Below are 21,252 nucleotides of genomic sequence, written 5' to 3' on the forward strand. Positions count from 1 at the left end.
CTGAAAACGTGTCAAAATACAAAAGATTCTTTAAAAAGGGTAGTAAATAAGAACATTTTGACAACAGCAGACATCATAAAGAAAATCAGAAATTCATTGATACAATGTACCTGCAGATATGGTAGTCCAATACCAGAGTATTTTTCCCCAGAAACAAAAATGTCCTGGTTAAAAATAAAACGTTTATTAGCCATTCAGTAATTTGTTAATAAGTCCACTTAGTTCTCGTCACTAGATCCTGACTGTTACATCCCCTGGGAATTTTATAGGTTTAATACGGTATTGTACCCTACTGTGACATTTATACTGTCTAGTCATCATCCTGGGTTATAACCTGTGCTTACAAAGTCTAGTTAACTTAAACACATAAAGAAATATTCGAGCTGTTGATTTATTTATTTTCTTTAAACCTTTCCTTGTGAGAACTGTTAATTCAATTTCAACTACTTGTACTTAGAAATTGATACTTTAAAAGTCTAGTTGACTTTACTACATATAAAAAACATTACAGCTCTTTTATAAAACTTCTTTCCACGAACTGGCTGTTTGATTTCAACCATTTTTTCTTACAAATTAAAATGTCTGCTCAACTTAATACACATGAAAACATTATAGCTCTCTTTTAAAATGTCTTCTCAAGAACTATCTATTGGAATTCAACCATTTGATGTAAAGGACTATTGCTTTCAGTGTTTTTAACCAGCAAGTTATGTTGTAATTTGAATTCTTAATTGACTTATTTAATACTGGAAACAATCATATAACCTATTACTAATTATCTATAATTCTCATTGAAAACAGTGCGTTAGAATTCAGAATGTTTATACTTTTCTCAAGATTATTGTTGGTTATGAAGCATAAAAAAGAAACTAACAGAGGTTCTATGGTGTAACACTGAGTCTCACTTTCATATTCAGGTGTGGTGTAATGGTTGATGGGAATTATATGTTAATAAAATCACCAGATTTTTGTTGACTTATATACCAAACCTTGTTGTGGAATTTGATAAAGAACCTAGAGTATATTAAATTACCCATGAAGATGTTTTATTGCCTTTTATTATTATTCAAATTAAGGAAGATTTATTGTCCTGATTTTCTGTTTACCTCTTTACAAACTATTAAGTAACCATCACTAGGTTATGACACCTGTTGTTAAAAAGGCTGTTTATGCAGGATTGTTTTTATCAAGATTTAAAATCTATTTTTATTTTCAAAGTTGATTTCTAAAAATTAGCTTTAAACATGGTTTTAATGAAGTTCAATTTACTTTTTGAGGAAATATTGTTCTTTTGCATCACCTGTGAATCAAGGATGAAAATATTTGAAAGAATGTAGATACCAGGAACATTTTGTTAGGTTGGGAATCCTCAAAAATTCCCATATAACTTATTTATTTCTCATGTGATATTAATGGATTCTCTGTTAAGTAGAAATGAGTCATACAAATTACTTATAAACATTAAAGTAAACAATGTGATTATACAGTCAAAATTTATTTTGCGTATTAATCTTGAAATAGTTGAAGTCAGTTTTGATTACATTTGAAAAATTTACACAAATTTTGATTGGTGTTTGTTTACAAAATGGAAGTAAGTGAGAGTTAGTTTGTTGTCTTTTGTTACATGGGAAAAAGAAACCATCTCATTGGTTAGTGAAATCTGATGTTTAAGTTTATATCATTTAGTATCAGAAGTATTCTCCTACCCCTAAATATAATTACTCTGAAACATTATCCTTTAATCACTCTGACCAACCATAATAATATAACCATGAAATATTTCCTCAAATACCCTAAACACCCATAATAAATATACCAGGTATGCTTAGATGTTGCCCTCAAATACATGTGCTTAAACCACCAAAATAGGAGTACTCAGAAATATTGCCCCCAAATAACCTTAACTGTCTGTAATACAAATACCCTGAAATATCCTAATCATCCATAGTACAAAACCCTGAAATATTGCCCTCAAATTCCCTTACCATCCATAAGACATACAAATTCTCAAAAATGTTGCCCTCAAATACCTTAACCACTCAAAATTCAAGTGCCCTGAAATATTGCCCTAACCATTTATTATACATAAAAATATCCTAAAATTTTGCTCTCAAGTACCCTAACCATCCAAAATACAAATACCCAGAAATATTGCCCTCAAATACCCTAATCATCCATAGTACAAGTGCCCTAAAATAATGTCCTCAAATGCCATAATATCAATACTGTAAAATGACCTTAACCATCGTAAGAAATATTCTTCTGAAAGACATAACAGGAAATTGTATGACGTTGGTGAATATTGTATGTAGGGTGATGTCAGAAGAATATTTCTGCAGTTGTATAGATAATTGATGATTAAGGCTCTGACGATGACAGACATTTGACCACAGTCACCTGTGATGTCCAGATCTTGTACATATTAAGACTGATGTATAGTAACTACATAAATTCAGGCTCTGACCCCTAGACTGTTGACCAACAGGTAGAGACTAACACCTTTTTAGTCAGGTGTGTAAAATACCCTACGTTGAGAAATTTTCTTGATTAACATTCCTTGTAAAGTGATCAACTGTATAGGTGATTTATATGATTTTTTAAGAATATATGATAAATAAGGCCTTTCTAAGGAAATGTCAAGTTGTAGAGAGTGAGGGAACACAATCTGTCCTGAATTTCCTGACACCTGCCTTTACTGACACCTGCCTTTAAGGACAACATGTAATACAGTGACACCTGACTTTACTGACACAATAGTTTAAGGACAACATGTAATACAGTGACACCTGACTTTACTGACACAATAGTTTAAGGACAACATGTAATACAGTGATACCTGACTTTTCTGACACAATAGTTTAAGGACAACATGTAATACAGTGACACCTGACTTTACTGACACAATAGTTTAAGGACAACATGTAATACAGTGACACCTGACTTTACTGACACAATAGTTTAAGGACAACATGTAATACAGTGATACCTGACTTTTCTGACACAATAGTTTAAGGACAACATGTAATACAGTGACGCCTGACTTTACTGACACAATAGTTTAAGGACAACATGTAATACAGTGATACCTGACTTTTCTGACACAATAGTTTAAGGACAACATGTAATACAGTGACACCTGACTTTACTGACACAATAGTTTAAGGACAACATGTAATACAGTGATACCTGACTTTTCTGACACAATAGTTTAAGGACAACATGTAATACAGTGACACCTGACTTTTCTGACACAATAGTTTAAGGACAACATGTAATACAGTGACACCTGACTTTACTGACACCTGACTATAAAGACATTATGTGATACAGTGACACCTGACTTTTCTGATACCAGACATAAAGGACTCCCTGTAATACAGTGACACCTGACTTTATTTATACTTGACTGGAAAGACCATCGGTAATACTGTGATATCTAACTTTACTGACACCTGACTTTAGGGAAACCCTGTAATACAATGTTACCTGAATAAAATTACACCTGACTTAAAGGACAATCTGTAATCTACTCAAACTAGTGTTTTTTTTCTCATTATCCTCGTTTTAACTGACAAACCCTCCAACCTGATCATATCATTGAGTTCCTTGTCTGTAATTGAGACAGGTTTACATTATTACAGTACATCAGTGTAAAGTTTGGATTCAAAGTTTACATATTGCCCAATTCTTATTGAAATTAAGGATATTTCAACATCAATTATGTGATACAATCACTTAAATTTCAACAGCTCAAGAACAAAGTAAAGATAAATAAGACATAATTATATATATATGTTTTTTGCAAACACAGACATGACAGACAGTTCCAGGTACACACTGGTAGTTGTTAGACTGTACGATAATATTTCAGATAAAATTGATTTAACATCAACATTGGTGAGCTCTCCAAACGTCACTGAAGGAGTAATCATGTGTTAAGTGTATAAGTATGTTGTATATTTTATGATATATTCTAGTAACAGAGTCACCAAAGTCGTAAAATCTCTCAGAGTAAATAAGTCTGTGTATTGTGTGTAGGTTTAGCTTTGTCCTGACTTCCGTAAGCAGTAGTATTTATATAGGAAAGTATGAAAGCATTAAATCTCCCAAAACAGAGGGATTTAACTTACTACAATCGTTTACTGATTACAAGTCTTATTTGTTGATATCTGACATGTAGACTTATAGACTCAATACAGGAACACGTAAAGCTTTGTTAGCTAAATACAGTTAAACAACTGAAATTTTACAAGTCCTTTCTCTTTTTTTTTTTTAGTTTCGAATATCTTGATTTTTATATTTTCATCAATTCTGTTTTTTCATATGTATTATGCTGCTATAGAAAAAACATGGTAGTAAGAATTTAGATAATTGTTTTATTAAATGTAATAATAATTTCTTATTGAACGCGATTGATATTTCTATCAAGTAAGCTGGTCAGTCTTGGTAACTTTAAATGTTTCATTATTTTTCAATGCTATCAAATTGTAGAACAGACTTCCAGTGTTTAACAATACCAGTTCATGTATAATAATCTCATTTGTCCCACGTTCCTCATTAGATCACTGATAGATGCGTTTTTTATGATTTCTGTCCACATGGAATGTGTTTCTAAACCTTACCTATCAAGATAAGGTCATATTTATCATCAGGTGGACTAAGTAAACATGGGACGTGTATACAAATGAATGGTTGGTCAATTCAATGTCTCCCACAAGTTTCAATTAATTTTTACTAAGTAGGTAGAAGTCTTATAGAGTTTGTAGTTAATTGCTATTATATATTCATAGATATTGTTTGGCATTTTAGTAACTGACATTCAAAAGTACACTTGACATATGATAATGAATTAAATAATTGGCACCTAGTCCTAAGGATTCTAAAAATAGCTTAAAAATAATTTTCTTCGTTAGATTTCTTCAGAAGTGAACTGTTGTTGATACTTCAAGACTTTGTTTGTGATATCCAACATATACTTGATACATATGTTGCAATGATACGAAAGTTATTTCTTGACTAAATTTCATATTCTGCAGCAAAGGAATTAATATATCACCAGTAATATGATACAGTATTTGCTGCAAAACTTCTTCATTGATTTTCAATAAAACAAAATACATGTATATTAAATAAGATGAGAACAAAGATGTTTTACGTTTCTTTAAATCAATGTCACCTCTGACTTTATTTTCCTTTTGTTTATTATACACATTTATGTACTGTCTAAAATCTTATATTTACTGTTTGTAATACTATATTTACTGTCTAAAATCTTATATTTACTGTCTAAAATCTTATATTTACTGCCTGTAATACTATATTTACTGTCTGTAATACTATATTTATAAAATCTATATTTACTGTCTAAAATCTTATATTTATATTTAATCTTATATTTACTGTCTAAAATCTTATATACTGCCTTAATACTATATTTACTGTCTGTAATACTATATTTACTGTCTAAAATCTTATATTTACTGTCTAAAATCTTATATTTACTGCCTGTAATACTATATTTACTGTCTGTAATACTATATTTACTGTCTAAAATCTTATATTTACTGTTTGTAATACTATATTTACTGTCTAAAATCTTATATTTACTGTCTAAAATCTTATATTTACTGCCTGTAATACTATATTTACTGTCTGTAATACTATATTTACTGTCTAAAATCTTATATTTACTGTCTAAAATCTTATATTTACTGCCTGTAATACTATATTTACTGTCTAAAATCTTATATTTACTGCCTGTAAAATCTTATATTTACTGCCTGTAATACTATATTTACTGTCTAAAATCTGATAGGTACTGTTTTAAATCATATTTATCCTGAAAGTTGATATATACTTTCTGAAATATTATATATTTACTGTCTGGTTTTTCATTTAGCTACTATCAAATACCTTACCTACCATCAAATACCTTACCTACCATCAAATACCTTACCTACCATCAAATACCTTACCTACCATCAAATACCTTACCTACCATCAAATACCTCACCTACTATCAAATACCTTACATTCTATCAAATACCTTACATTCTATCAAATACCTCACCTACCATCAAATACCTAACATACTATCTTATTTTTTCCCTACTATCAAATACCTTACCTACCATCAAATACCTTACCTACCATCAAATACCTCACATACTATCAAATACCTAACATACTATCTTACTTTTTCCCTACTATCAAATACCTTACCTACAATCAAATACCTCACATACTATCAAATACCTAACATACTATCTTACTTTTTCCCTACTATCAAATACCTTACCTACCATCAAATACCTTACCTACCATCAAATACCTTACCTACCATCAAATACCTCACCTACTATCAAATACCTTACATTCTATCAAATACCTTACATTCTATCAAATACCTCACCTACCATCAAATATAACATAATCTTATTTTTTCCCTACTATCAAATACCTTACCTACCATCAAATACCTTTACCATCAAATACCTCACATACTATCAAATATCATACTATCTTACTTTTTCCCTACTATCAAATACCTTACCTACCATCAAATACCTTACCTACCATCAAATACCTTACCTACCATCAAATACCTCACATACTATCAAATACCTAACATACTATCTTACTTTTTCCCTACTATCAAATACCTTACCTACAATCAAATACCTAACATACTATCAAATACCTAACATACTATCTTATTTTTTCCCTACTATCAAATACCTTACCTACCATCAAATACCTTACCTACCATCAAATACCTAACATACTATCAAATACCTAACATACTATCTTACTTTTTCCCTACTATCAAATACCTTACATTCTATCAAATACCTACTATCAAATATCTTACATACTTTAAATATTTTACATGCTATCAAACATCTAGGTTACTATCAGATACTCTACCAAGACAATTGATGGCCTAAATGATATCTCATCTATGTATATAATGTTGTAACATAGTGCTGTTAACAATGACGTCACACAATTGAGGTATATTGTTAAACAATATGTAGTCACAGAAATACTGTTCATTTAATGTTATAGTATCATGATGGCAGTTAATGTAATTCATTATCACAAATTTAAAGTTGTGATAGATGGTATTTTCAAGTTTATCAAATTCAGTTTATTTTTTATATAACTACATACCTACACATAAACAATGAAATACGGGGGTATGCACACATTCTCTACATTTAACAGAAAAACATCAGTTTTTTAAATTTAGTGAAATGTTGCTTTTCTGAGTAAGGATCTGTGCTTTTGTTCAATTGAAAGAGCCATTTAATTTCAATTCAGCAATGATTTTATGATAATTATAACACAATGAGCACCATATATATAGTGGTATAGTTCTTTCAAAAAAGGAAATATATACATATGTATGCAAGAAATTCAGAGGTGGTGTATTATAATTTTGTAAGATAAAGTGTTGGAATTTATCATGCTTGTCAAGTTTTGTAGAAATATTTAAGGCATTATAATTATATAAAATCAGAAATATTCATCAAAGCATTTAGATTCAAAATCATCTCACATATATCACTCATGCTAGAAAGAAATAAAAATACAGTAAAGAGCATCTGTGTTCAAGACAAAAACTTTGAGTTATCTCCCCTATCACACAAATTTTCAAAGATGAAGTCCCATTCTCATGAAATTTTAAGTAGATGTTCAACTTAGAAGCTAATATGATGATTTCATTTTTTGTTTTTGTTACTTTTTGGGTTTTCACTTGTAGTCAAACCGGTAACAATTTGAAAATTTCTGAACTCGTACAGACTTAAGAAATTTTCAAGTTGTATGAATTGTATGTATGATTTTGTTTTCAGTATAGTGCTTTTTTCTGTATTAGAAGTAATTAAGATTGCTAATGAATGCAAGCTGCAGCCGCTATGCTCATATCAAATACATTAAAAAAATAAATTGAAATTAAAATGTACATCAGGTGCAAAATTTCCAGTAATCAATCATTAGGACTTATCATTTTTTCAATGTCCTCCGAACATTAAAATGCTTTACAGTAGAAGCATGAATAACCTGCTGAGGTAAACTAATTATCCACAGTTTTCTCAAATTTATATATATATATTGCTAACCTCTTTATAATAGGTGGATAGTGGTGGTATAACATTAGGTTTGATGTTAAATAGTTCTATGTTAGGTGTTTTTATTCTTCAGGTGTAATATATGGTTAATTGTTAATACTTTGACAAGGCGCTAAATGCAAGCTTGTTCTTCGGCCTTAATTGGTGACAAAACACATTTAATTATGTCACTTTAATTAAATGGTTGTATGTTAATAGTTTTTCCTAATGTTTATACTCAAAGATACAAAGAACTGTTAGCTTGAAAATTAAAAACTTTAAAAATCCTAACAGCATTAAAGCTATGTAAGATATACATATAGCATGTATGATGAGACAAGATAGGAAGAGACAACTAAATTTGTGGTGAAAATTAAGCTGTATAGGGAAGACAACTGAATTGGTGGTGGAATTAAAGTTGGATAGGGGAGACAACTGGTTTGTGATGGAGTGATGCATGAAAACAACTGGATCTGTAGTGGTTGGATAATGAGACCAACTGGATTAATGGTTGGTTACATCAATATTGAGACTTGAACTGGGTTGTGTATTGTACCAAGCTAACAGAGTAATGGTGACAAGGCGACACAGAGACCTCAGACTATTTATTGTCTGCTTAGGTGTACAATATCATTGTGTTTTATTCTTGAGACTATTGTCAATATGATGATATCAATGACATAAACAGATCAGATTGTTATCATTTGGCTGTAAATTCTCCGTATCACAGATTAATCAGGACTCCTAATTAAATATTTGTGTATAATACTAGTTGTCCAGGGCATACATGTCCAATATGTCGTCAAGTCTTAAAATCGTTTCAACCTCATAATCAGAATGCTGGACGACAGGGTTTGTAGAAACTGGGCCGAAACACAGGGACAATAGAAACAAAATGTCTATGTTATGATGTGATAGTGAAATAATTGTTTGGAGAGTAAAATGAGAAAACCTGCTGATGTCAATTAGAAAAAAAAATGTCTGGATTAGCTTTTTATGCTGTGGAACTGTCTGGGTTTGAAAACTGGTCTGAGTGACCATTAGACATCTCACAGCACAGTCACCATGAGACTTGCACAGCACATCATATCCATGTACTGATATCATTGCATAGTTTTCACAGATATAAATTGGCCTAGAAGTATGTTTCAGGTTGTAGGAGGCACAAAAGAGCTTCCTCTGATGGTTACTGGCTATGAATTGATGACCATTAATTAACCGCTGTGACACTGTAATTCTATTTTGTGATCAAATGTGAAAAATATCTTAACCAAAGTCTAAAAATTTCTTTACCATGTCCTGAATTTTGACTACAAAAGTTACCCCTGGTATGTCTATTGTGTGTTAAGGTTTGATCAGAGACAGGTCATGCGCTTCATGTCAATATCAGAATGGCAAAGTCTTAAATGGCCTTCAAACACCTGATAAATATTGTTCCACTACATAATATGACGTCCCTCACTGTACTTTATACAAAGTTACATACTGGTGAAGGAATTTTTGTAACTAGATACAAAGTTCATAACTTTTAAGTGATTCGATATCAGAAGGACTATTTTTGGACAATACATTATGAAGGTATTGTGTGTCTATTTATCACAGATATTTATTCATATGTCCTCAACTTTTAATTAATAATTACTTCAATAATTATCTAATTACATAAAACTTTTTTGTTTTGATAAAATATGAGACCATTTATTGTGTTAGTTTTAGGATCTCATTCCATATTGTTTACAATAACAAAAGTACCAAAGTTTTTGGATTTTTTTGGTTTTGTTTTGAGATCTGGAACAATGGGAACACTTGTGAAAATATCAACATTGAAAAAAGTTTAGTCACATTTTTTAAACACTTATTTGTGTCCTAAATGGCCAATGGAATGTTCCTTAAAAAAATCTTTTAAAAAGTGTGAAAATGTTTTGATAAAATAGTGTGATTAGATGCTAATTGGAAAATTTTCACTTACTGGACTTTAGTAATATACTGATAATACATGTAAAAGTTTGGAGTTCTAATCTGTTAAGTAGGTCACTTTCAGTCTAAACTTGGAATACACAAGTTCATAAATGACCCTAAAGTAGCTATACAAAGAAAAAAAATTTCTCTTTCCATTTCAATATTTACTTAAGAAATTAGACAAGTTTTTATTGGTCTGATAATCTGCCCTGATAGCTGACCCTGACGGTTTTTAATGTGTTGTTACTCTGTAAAGTATATATATATACTGTTTGATTCACAAGATAGAGTTAATGAAACTTACCATTGATGATAAAAGTGCTGGATTATAATAATACTGAACTTTATATTTCCTTTGAATGCAACTTGGGAAATGATTGACAATTTAAACCAGAAATTGATAAAGATGACAGCATACTCTAGACCAGGAGTTATCAGCACAGAAGTTGATGATGCAAAGCTTTGTCAGTTTTATTCTTGGGTTTCAAACATTTTGTTTTCATCTGAATCTAATCATCTCAAGTTAGGTTATAAAAATAACTATGCCTGAAAATAAATGAAAACTTAAGCTAAGAAAGAATATGATATTAATATGTTAAAAAATATGCTGAATGATTATAAAGCGACTGATTTTGAATTTGTTAGAAGCTGACTAATCTTTTCTTGATGTCAGGGCTCACTATTCCTGTGAAGTTTATATACTTACATATATTTGAGGACTATTTACTCATGCTGTGTCATATCAAAAATTGAATTGGGGACAAGTTCAAAGCCATAATTTAAATCTTGATACAACCAACTCATCTGTGAAGATCTAACACAGTGATTTCCTTCATTTTTGCACAATTTGAGACATTAAAAGAATATTTTTTCTTGAAATATATCAAAATAAAATGACAATTATTAGTTCTAAACAATAAACATACACATTTGAATGTTATTTGGAAATTTTCCAAATATTATTTTTCATAACCTTAGAAAGTTTGACACAAACTAGTATTGCTTTTGAGATTTTCCCTGTGGGATTATTTTGCTTCAGAACGGTGAATTTAAGCTTTTGTTATTTTTATGATAAAATAAGTATACCAACTGGAACACATAGTCTCAGATGTTAAATTGACAAAGTGGATTGTCCTTTAGCATAACATCTTGGAGTCTGGTATGGACGTTTTGTCTGGGAACATCTCCTGTTATAGTTGTAAATGTGTGTTTTGAGTGGAAATGTGTGTAGGACCTGTGAATGACAGAAGATTTCTAAGGTTCAGTGATAAGAATTTTCATTTTAAAGGGTAGGTTTTTAAAGGTAACTGTCACATTTATGTTATACAATACTGATGCAGTATTCATTGCAGAAAACAGTGGGTGTTTTTTTAAGATTGAAATATAAATGTCTTGGATATGACATACAAGTGAAATTAATTTAGATCTTTTGGTGTTATCGTTATATAACACTGTAGACACTTTTTCCGAATGAATTTAAAATGTTGGTTTCTTTTTGAGAATTATAGTCATTTTTTTAAAGAATTATGATCATGCCATTTATGAAAAATAATGTTATCATCATGCTCTAAGCTTTTATGAGACCAATAAAATATATCTTCAGAATGTTTATATCATCCCAAGAAATCATCAATATGTTACAAGAAAATGGTTATATATGCAATATTTTTGATCATTTCTTTTTCATTTCCAGATCCAGAATCTTTGTATTTACCTCCAGAGTTCAGCGATGTCACAAACAATTATAAGGTAGGTCAACATCATTAAATCTAAAATCAGATTCAGTAATTTAAGGAGTAACAGAGGAGAATTATGTTAGTTTAGTAGTGCACCCATTTTATAATCAAGACTTTGTCTTTTATAATTAAGTTGCATAAGAAGAGAGGTGCAGGTTCAATACTCACTACACTAAGCAGATTTTGTCTCTCAGGAAGCAGTCTCAAGGCTGTTGTATCTATGGACCTCTGAATTGCATTTGATGGGCCTCCAGTATGTTGTTCAGCAAGATAGCCACCAGCTATTACAGTAACCCTGCCTTTAAATGACACTGACTTTCATGGGGCAATAAACCCATCAAACAAACCAACATGTGATTATGAAACAATGCTTCCTAACGTCATCATTTCCAATTACACAATGTACTATCATAATCATATGCCAGGTAGTAATTTCTTGTCATTCATTTGTATATTGTTTTCCTGCAAGATATTACTGCAGATTTCTTTACACAGAGTTCAATGCATTAATCATTTAATGTAATTATTGTAATAAAATAACTTCAAACAGCTGATACACAGGACATTGTATCAAAAATAATTTTGACAGAGGGTCTTTCAGTTTCATTTCATAGTTTAAATGTTTTGTATATGTATACCAGCCATATTTAAATCAATTACAATATATTGAAATAACCCTTTTCACCTGCGGTATTTCTCAAGTATGGATAATTTCTTTAATCTGTTGACACATTTAGAATTGATTTCTCAATATTTATATGAATTCGTTGAAATTGTAAAAGTACTAGAAATATGTATACAAGGTTTCCACTTAACAATTGCCTGTTAAACTAAAGTACCTAAATTGGTTGATATACAAAATCATTGTAAATAAATAAAAGTCATGAATTTGAATGTAAGATTTCAATTAACATACATCAGAACACAGCAAATTGATTAAATCTTGATGGTATTTTGTATATGATCGCATTATAAATTCTTTTAATAGTACAAGAACTTGTTTTTCCTGGCTTACTGATGATAAAAATTAGTTTCACGATGTTGACACAAAATTTTATTAAGATAGAAAAGATATTGATTGTGCTGTCTGAACTGTCACTGGTCATTCTCATTAATCAATTCAAAGACTTGAGCAAGGCTGTAGCTAAGGAATGAATGAAAGTAAAGAGCTGACATTATGAAGTAGTTTCAAATCTATTGATCTCAAACAACATATGGTTTCAAGTTGAACTTTAAACTGGTCATGAGTGTCAAATTCCATGTCCTCTTACAATTTGATATACAGGTATCTGTATTTAAGAAATAGGACATACAGCCACTAAGAATCTCTCTTTCTGCCCTATTTCTCCCTGATTGATACTAGATCATCAGATAATTTTAATGTCTAACTTTAGGAATTATGTGTTACGGTACATTACATGATACAAAATTGGAACTGTTTACACCTATTTACTTTTTTAATAAAAGATGAAAATTGTGTGAATTCTCTCACATTTTTGGGAAAATTGTCCTCTGGTGTAATTCTCCTTAACAAATTCTTTTTAAAATTATAAGATGTTTTTAATAAATATATAAAGAAACCAGACTGAATTATCCCATTACCATCCTTTGAATAATAATATCCACAGACAAGTGTTTAAAAGACTGAATGTTTTATTTTACAATTATATGTATATCTTGACACCCCTGTTGCTTGATGAGTTATTCCCCTTGTTTAACAAGATTTATCTCCCTTGACAGTCCCATCTGTATTCCTTGGGGATGACCCTGCTTTATGCTGCTGAGTACAATGTTGATCCAAGTCGACCTGAAATCTCACAAGAGTTACGGGAACTGTTTGGTTGTATGACAGCAGAGGTGTTAACATCGAGACCATCTCTAGAGGACATCATCACACTTTGTGAGGAGGAACTTGTAGGAAAGTCATCACAGGAAGTCTGTGTCGACATTGCACAGACATTCGCACTACCTACACCTACACCCCCAGGTAATGAAGATTCATTGGCATACAAAATGTTTTTTTCTAAAATTCCCTTCGGAAACTTTACCTGTAAAAGGATTGCAGCAAATGTTCCCCAATATAATTGTGGAGTATATACTACACCTGGTATTCAGCTTTCATCTTGCTGTGAAAATCAGTTATATGACACATCTACAGTCTTTCATTATTACAAACAAAAATTTGTTCTTTTGATTTATTTTGAAAAAGTTGAGTTTTGAAATATTGCTGTAGGCCTGTATACATATTTGTATGTCCTTTTGAATTCTAACAGATCTAGCAACAGTAAGTCTAGCAGACGTAACAGCCAGCTTAGCCAACTATCTTCAGTCCCAGTCCAACTTAATCTCTGCACCTGGAGGAGAGGTCAGTGGGGAAACAGGGGTTAGTGAGGTCACGGATACTTCCCCTGGTCCTCAGGAACATTCTACACCTTTACATCTACCAGTTCCAGTCCAGGAGCACACTACAGCATCACCAACAGAAGAGGCAGACGACGGAGACATGCCTGTCCGCGGGGTTCACACAGGGTGTCCCATGCCAACAGGTAACCGTGGCAACAAACCAACCCCTGCTGCAAGAAAATTGTCACGATCTTCTCAAGATAGTTCTAAAGACACATCTCAGCAAAAACCACCTGTGCCAAAGAAACCAGACTTAAACAAAACAGTGAAAACTGATCAAGTGTCCGAGGGTAATGGAACAATCAATACCAATCAAAGTGACCACCAAAAAATGTTACATGGTAATGACAATAATGTGTTATTAGACAGAGAGGGGTCAAAGTTCAAGGACTCTCCACTCTCAGGGACAGGTCACTCGAGTCTTGAGGCTCGCCACTCCTCAGGTGCGGTAGACTCACAGGGAAAGAGACCCCGCAAAAGCAAGGTAAGGCAAACATCCTTTTTGATCTAGATTTTTCTAGTGAGTTGTGCCCATCATCCCTAATCAAGTGAGAGGTATAAATGATAGACTGTGACTTGAAGCTCAAGGGTTTTTTATTAGTTACACTTTATTTATTTTTTATGTACACAAACTTAAATATTTTTTCATGAAAATATCTAGGGGCTTAAATATTTGAAAGTACATGCATCTTTCTGTTTCAAATCTTTTCTTTAATTATGAATTTCTCAGATGAGTGAAAGGAAGGGTGACCTAAACACAAGTTCAACTTCTGTAAATTTACTCATTTTCTGAAAGCTACATTTTTGTAATTTTCAAAAATGTATTATTTTGTGGACTGTTGGTTTCGTGGATAGTAGAGCTCAATAAATCTTTTACATACTTCTACTTATTTCAAAAGTTTGAAGACATGTAAATTTGTAATTTAAGAGTATTCATGGAATCAATGAAGATAAAAAACCACTGAAAATTTAAGATTTCATGGTAAATAGGGTGAAGATCTGGATTGATTTAGGCACAGTAATACAAATATATATTATACATTCGAATAAATTTATCATCTGAATTCACAGAAAAAGGCATACGTCAAGCTTTGACTCATCAACACATAAAGAATATCAATAAAAAATAATGATGTTAACTAGATGTAATTAATTTCAGTTTGATAAATCAGTTTGCCATTGTACCTCCACAGGGGCTTTCACTTGGTGATATCTTAGAGACTTTGGAGCGCCCTCTAGTAGAGGATGAGGTATGGGCAGTTTGTCGGGAGGGAACTATTGCACTCAACAAGAAAAGAAAACATCTCCGTAAGTTTACATGTGTTTAAAATAAAGATAAATGTATTGCTATAATTGTATGACAATCTGATTTGCAGAAACATTTACAGTTGACAGCATTGATAATATTTTAAAGTTAAAGTCATCATTTTAGAAAAGGCATAATTCAAAGTACATTTATGGAAACTTAGTAAACATTGAAATACTGTAATATATTCAAATATCAGTATGATGTAGAAATGATGTAGATAAATTCAGTGAATTTTAAGTGGGATCAGATAGATATTAAAATTTTTGGTGTAATGATCAACATATTGTTAGATACAATAATAGGACATGATTTTATTTCTTCAGCTGCCTACATTTCTCCAGACACACTGTTACTGAGAGAAAGTGGGGCTCTGGCATTTCGAGCAATTCCTGAGGAAAAGCCACTGGAGGTGATTTACATGGCTCCAGAAATACAACAGAAAGGCCAGCTGTCAGACAAGGTATATAGTCCTATATGGAAACTAGGGAATGAATTGTGGTAATGCGAAAACAGAGGTCAATTGTGTAAGTGGATGCAGATGTGATGTAGGCATGACTAAGATGTGACTCACATGTGGCATAGGTGTGACAGTTGTGACTGACATATGACATAGGTATGATTGAGATGTGACTCTCATGTGTCTGAGGTAAGACTGAGATGTGACTCACATGTGACCTAGGTATGACAGTTATGACTGACATATGATATAGGTATGATTGAGATGTGACTCTCATGTGACTGAGGTAAGACTGTGATGTGACTCACATGTGACCTAGGTATGACAGTTTTGACTTACATGTGATATAGGTATGATTGAGATGTGACTCTCATGTGACTGAGGTAAGACTAAGATGTGACTCACATGTGACCTAGGTATGACAGTTGTGACTGACATATGACATAGGTATGATTGAGATGTGACTCTCATGTGACTGAGGTAAGACTGAGATGTGACTCACATGTGACCTAGGTATGACAGTTGTGACTGACATGTGATATAGGTATGATTGAAATGGGACTCGCATGAGACTGAGGTAAGACTGAGATGTGACTCACATGTGACCTAGGTATGACAGTTGTGACTGACATGTGATATAGGTATGATTGAAATGGGACTCGCATGAGACCTAGATATGACTGAAATGTGATTCACTACAAGTGTGTATGCTGTTCACTAAACTTTCTGCTAGGATTTTATTACTTCATTAGGCTTATTTTCTGTTGATTTTATAATTCATGCAAATATTTCATTCTGTTTTTGTACAGTTTTCTTCATAAAAACATCCCATGAAATTCTAACTTTAAAGTCCCCCTGTTTTATCCTCTTTTGCTTTCTGTTATTGTTGCTAATAGTTTTAACTTGGTGTCTAAATCTCATTCACAGATGTGCTTGTTTGGGCTTGGTGTCACCATGAAGTTTGCTATTGGAAACAAGTATTCTACCGAGTCTTCAGGAGTTGGTGATGACTTGCAGAAACTTTTAGCTAATATGGTGGAAGAAGACCCAGAGAAACGGCCATCCATCGAGGATGTGTCAGAGGTGAGGAGAATTCTTCTTTTTATTGATTATATTGTGACACCATAGTGATCTGGACCCAATCTCAGATCTATTCAACATGGTAGTGTGTAGGCTGTCACAATATATATATAGAGCTAAACCCAGTAAATAATTAGATAATTAACGATTAAATTCTTCATCAGGATTTTATGTTCATTCCATCTGCATTCAGGACTAAGTGATGTTTCATCTCCGTAGTTTCCGAGTACTCCAACTGTTATACCTTTTAATTCACACTGATCATGACATTATTTTGACCTGGACTTGACCTTTTGTTGTCATCTAATTCAGTATAATCAGATAACTAAGTAATCACTTATGAAAAATGTTCCAATAGCATCAGACTATCCTGTGGTTATTTGAGCAAATCATGTTTCTAGATATGTAGCTCAGTTGTACAGAAAACCAGAAGATTGTAATAAAGTTCAATATTTGATTAGGCAATGAATCTCATATTTGAAAATAAGTTACATTAATAATTCTATCAGACTCACACAATCTTCCACACTAGTAGTTAATTTCTACAACTGCATATTCGAGTAAAATGGACAAAATTATTACTATTATATAGCTTTCCTGGTATAAAATTAACACATTACTAGAAGGCCTAAGCTTACATTAAAATGGACAAAATCTTAACATACGCAAGTTAGGAAATTACACATCCATTCTAGGTCTGGTCTATATACACTTCCAAAACATTTACATCCTTAGATAAAATAAGGGAAAAACTAACATTCATATATTCCAGACTTCTATCCCTTCTCACAAAAATAATAGACTTCTTACTTCTTATTAACAAAAATGCTCTTTCAGTTCGAACGTGCATTTATAAAGTTAAATTCAACTATTCTATCATCATGCTTAACTCTCAATATTTCTTTGTCACTACTAAGCCTAGTACAAAATAGATTTACATACCCCTGTCAAGCACTTGATAAGGTAACCACAGACCGGGAATTTAGAAATTACCCAGTGATAAAGATACCGCCCGTCCATCCCAATAAGAACGAGTAGTCTGACTACGGCCCTAGTACGTTGACCATAACTATTATTGTAAAATATTAAATAATTTCAAACCCCTTAATGATCTTAAGATTGAAAAAAAAAATTGTGTTAATTAAGTAAAAATGAGTGTTTGTTTGCGTAGATTTGTGGAAAGATATTATCAGCTTTAAAATATTAATTAAAAATTAAAAAAGATTAGGAGACTGGTAAATGTCACGATGATATACATAAAGCTATATAATAAAGGCATTGCTTTTATGTTTCATATCTTTCTGTATATATGACACCTTGTTGATTTTTGTTATTTTTATTTTGTTTTCCATTATCCATTAGCAATGTCATATGTAAAAATTTAACAATGGAATTTCCAAAATTAAACAGGATCTAGACAAAGGGACATAATATTTTTGTGACTTCTCAAGAATTTCTCCCTTAACATTCTGCAGATTTTTAAAGTTTAACTTCTGTTTTTGGATACATTGTGTATTGCCCATTTATTATTCCTAAGTGTCAATTGTGTATGATCTTGACCTCTACAGGCATGTGGTGAACATGAATGTGACCTTGGAATACCCTCCAGTTCTATTTGTCAAGCACTGTACCAGGAGGCATTCGAAAAGGTGGTAAGTATATACAGTATACAGCTTCACACTACATGTGAAATATACTTAAGGAAGACAGTCCCAATACACTTCTGTATCTCCTATACAGAAGAGTTTAAATCTATTAATGGTATGATTATTATAAAAATCTGTTATAAGTAGTAGTGATGGAAGCCATAAAATCTTTTATTTACTTAATTTGTTTTTGGTATAATGCACTTCACACATCTGATATTAAGTTTAAGTAAAAATATACCAATCGAGGTCAAGTGATAATTGACTCACCTTAGTATCAGTTGATACTTGCTTTATCTGAATTTATGTTGTATTTGACTCGTTTGAGTTAATATTAAAGTAGTAATTGTTTGTTTTAAGTAGGTTTTTACTCTGTTAAAATTACACTTATCCATTTGTATTTGTTTTATAATGATTGTGTAATACAATTTAATGATTTTGATTACATCTTTTGCAATCTTAAAGGCTGACAAGATGGCCTTCGCCATGCCAAGTGACCCTCCTAATATCCAGGACCCTCCAGAGTCATCCAATGGTTCTGCCTTTCGATCAATTCAAGGGGGATCACTCATCCGACCTGCTGCCATCAGTTCATCCACAGCAGCATTTAAACCAATATCAAATCTTCCAGAGGGCAAAGGTCATTCTGGACTTCCTTCTCAGTTTATGTCATCTGCTACTCATTTCAAACCAATCATTCTTCAGCAGTCTGTGACCCCAGCTCCAGAGGTCAAAGATGTTTCTAAGCAACAAGAGAGTCCCAAGGATTGTCAACCAAATGACAAGGACAAGGAGGTAGTAAAAAAACTGAAAGAGTTAAAGAAAAACTTGATGCAACATCGTCAGCCAGGCAAGGATAAGCCTGATGCAAAAGTGGCGAGGAAATCCTCAAAGTCACCAAGTGTTAGTCCAAAGGTTAGCCAGGTACTGAATAAAAAACCAAGTGAGGACCAAATTGAAGTGCAAAACAAGTCATCAAGTGATACAAAGTCGGAGACAGGGGGTCCACTAGAGTCTTTGCTGTCTGAAATACAGAAACAAGGGGCTGTCCCAAACACACAGGCTTTAGCTTCAGCTATCGCAAACTTCCTTCAAGGTCAAATGACTCAGTCACCCAATTCAAATTTGAATCAGGGACAACCACAAGTTCAAAGTCAAGGTCAGTCTCAAAGTCAAGGTCAGATTCCTGGACAACAGAATTCTTTTGTGACTCAAGGACAGATTGCATCTCCATTATCTAATACTGCCACGCCCTCTATGACCTTACAACAGCCAAATATAAATCTTCCTGGACAATTTCACCCTTCTTTGATTGGTCAGAACTTAAGTGTGCCCATAGGACCCCAGCAGTATAGTGGGGGTCTAATGCCGGGATACCCCCTACAGGTGCAGCTACAGCAGGATCCGCGTACAGGATTTATACAGCTTGTCCCTACAGGGATCCTTCCCCAGGCTATGGGGCCTCATGTTGGGGAAGACCACACCCACTCAGGTAGTAACTGTGACAACCACAGCGTACACTCAGCAAGAAGTCCAAAACAGCATATATACTCGGATAATTCCTCTGCCGACAACAGTGCAATTCTTAACAGTTCATTTAACAGTAACAGATCCCGTGGGGGTCGCACTGCCCGTGACCTTGTTCAAAAGACAGCAGGGATCAGATCACGGCACAGTCAGGGAAAGGCCTCCCCTCTGTCTAGTCAACCCCAGGGAGAGTACTTGTGGCGCAGCAAGTCTGCTCATGCCCTTGATAACCTTGATGGGGATCAGGGTGCGGAGGGACAAGCTAGTCAAAGAAGAAATTTAAGTTTGGCCCCAGGCCATGTATATGATGATTCGGTGCTCCCTGCTAACAGGCGGGACCCTAAGAAGAATGTTAACAGTGACATTTATTCACAGTCTTCCAAATCCAATGTGCCCCGACCTAGGACAATTGTAGGGTACCCAGAAAATAGCCTAGGCAGAGGGGGACAGTACTTTACTCAACCCCCAAGGACTCGTTCTCAGTCTTCCTCCCCCTCCCCTTCCAAGGACAGTGGGGTCAGTGGAATGAACACTGGCTACAAACCCCCTCCCCCAGGTAGTCTCATGGAAAGGTTGCTTAGCAATGTCAATGTAAAACAACAGCAGAAGCTTGGACAAGTTGTTCACCTCCTCAGGGAAGAATTTGCCTTTGATGGATACATGGAAAATGGTGTCGAGGATATCGCCATGGGTAAGTCTTGTCCTTTTTATCCCCTTTTGAGACCAGGTTGAAAATGGCCTGATATTACCAATGTTTTCAACATACAACTAGTTTAACAAGGGACATTGTGTAAAGTTTTTATTGTATTGAAATGAGGGGCATTTATCAAGATTGTACTCTGTTGAAATAGGGGGTATTATATCATGGTTTTACTATGTAGAAATGAGGGGCATTATATCAAGGTTTTGATATACGTGTATAGAAATGAAGGGCATAATTGTTTACTTTGCTATCTCTGATCAGTCTTTACTATATTAAAAGAAGTGATATCAAGTTTTATTATACTGAAATCATGGACATCAG

The 21,252-nt window shown here is 33.0% G+C and overlaps 1 protein-coding gene across 1 annotated transcript in view; it reads left to right on the forward strand.

Annotated features, from left to right (window-relative positions):
• Positions 1-21,252, forward strand: part of LOC132554503 (kinase non-catalytic C-lobe domain-containing protein 1-like) — a 52,271-nt gene that overhangs the window by 17,927 nt on the left and 13,092 nt on the right. The window contains exons 2-9 of the mRNA XM_060218812.1: positions 11,764-11,819; positions 13,547-13,793; positions 14,080-14,693; positions 15,403-15,517; positions 15,842-15,978; positions 16,903-17,058; positions 18,624-18,707; positions 19,167-20,919. Of these exons, the coding sequence (XP_060074795.1) occupies positions 11,764-11,819; positions 13,547-13,793; positions 14,080-14,693; positions 15,403-15,517; positions 15,842-15,978; positions 16,903-17,058; positions 18,624-18,707; positions 19,167-20,919 (3,162 nt within the window). The remainder of the gene's footprint in view (positions 1-11,763; positions 11,820-13,546; positions 13,794-14,079; positions 14,694-15,402; positions 15,518-15,841; positions 15,979-16,902; positions 17,059-18,623; positions 18,708-19,166; positions 20,920-21,252) is intronic.

Source organism: Ylistrum balloti, unplaced genomic scaffold, assembly GCF_031769215.1.
Source record: "Ylistrum balloti isolate Yb309-2 unplaced genomic scaffold, AGI_CSIRO_Ybal_v1 Utg370414, whole genome shotgun sequence".
In the NCBI taxonomy this organism is placed as follows: Eukaryota; Metazoa; Mollusca; class Bivalvia; order Pectinida; family Pectinidae; genus Ylistrum; species Ylistrum balloti.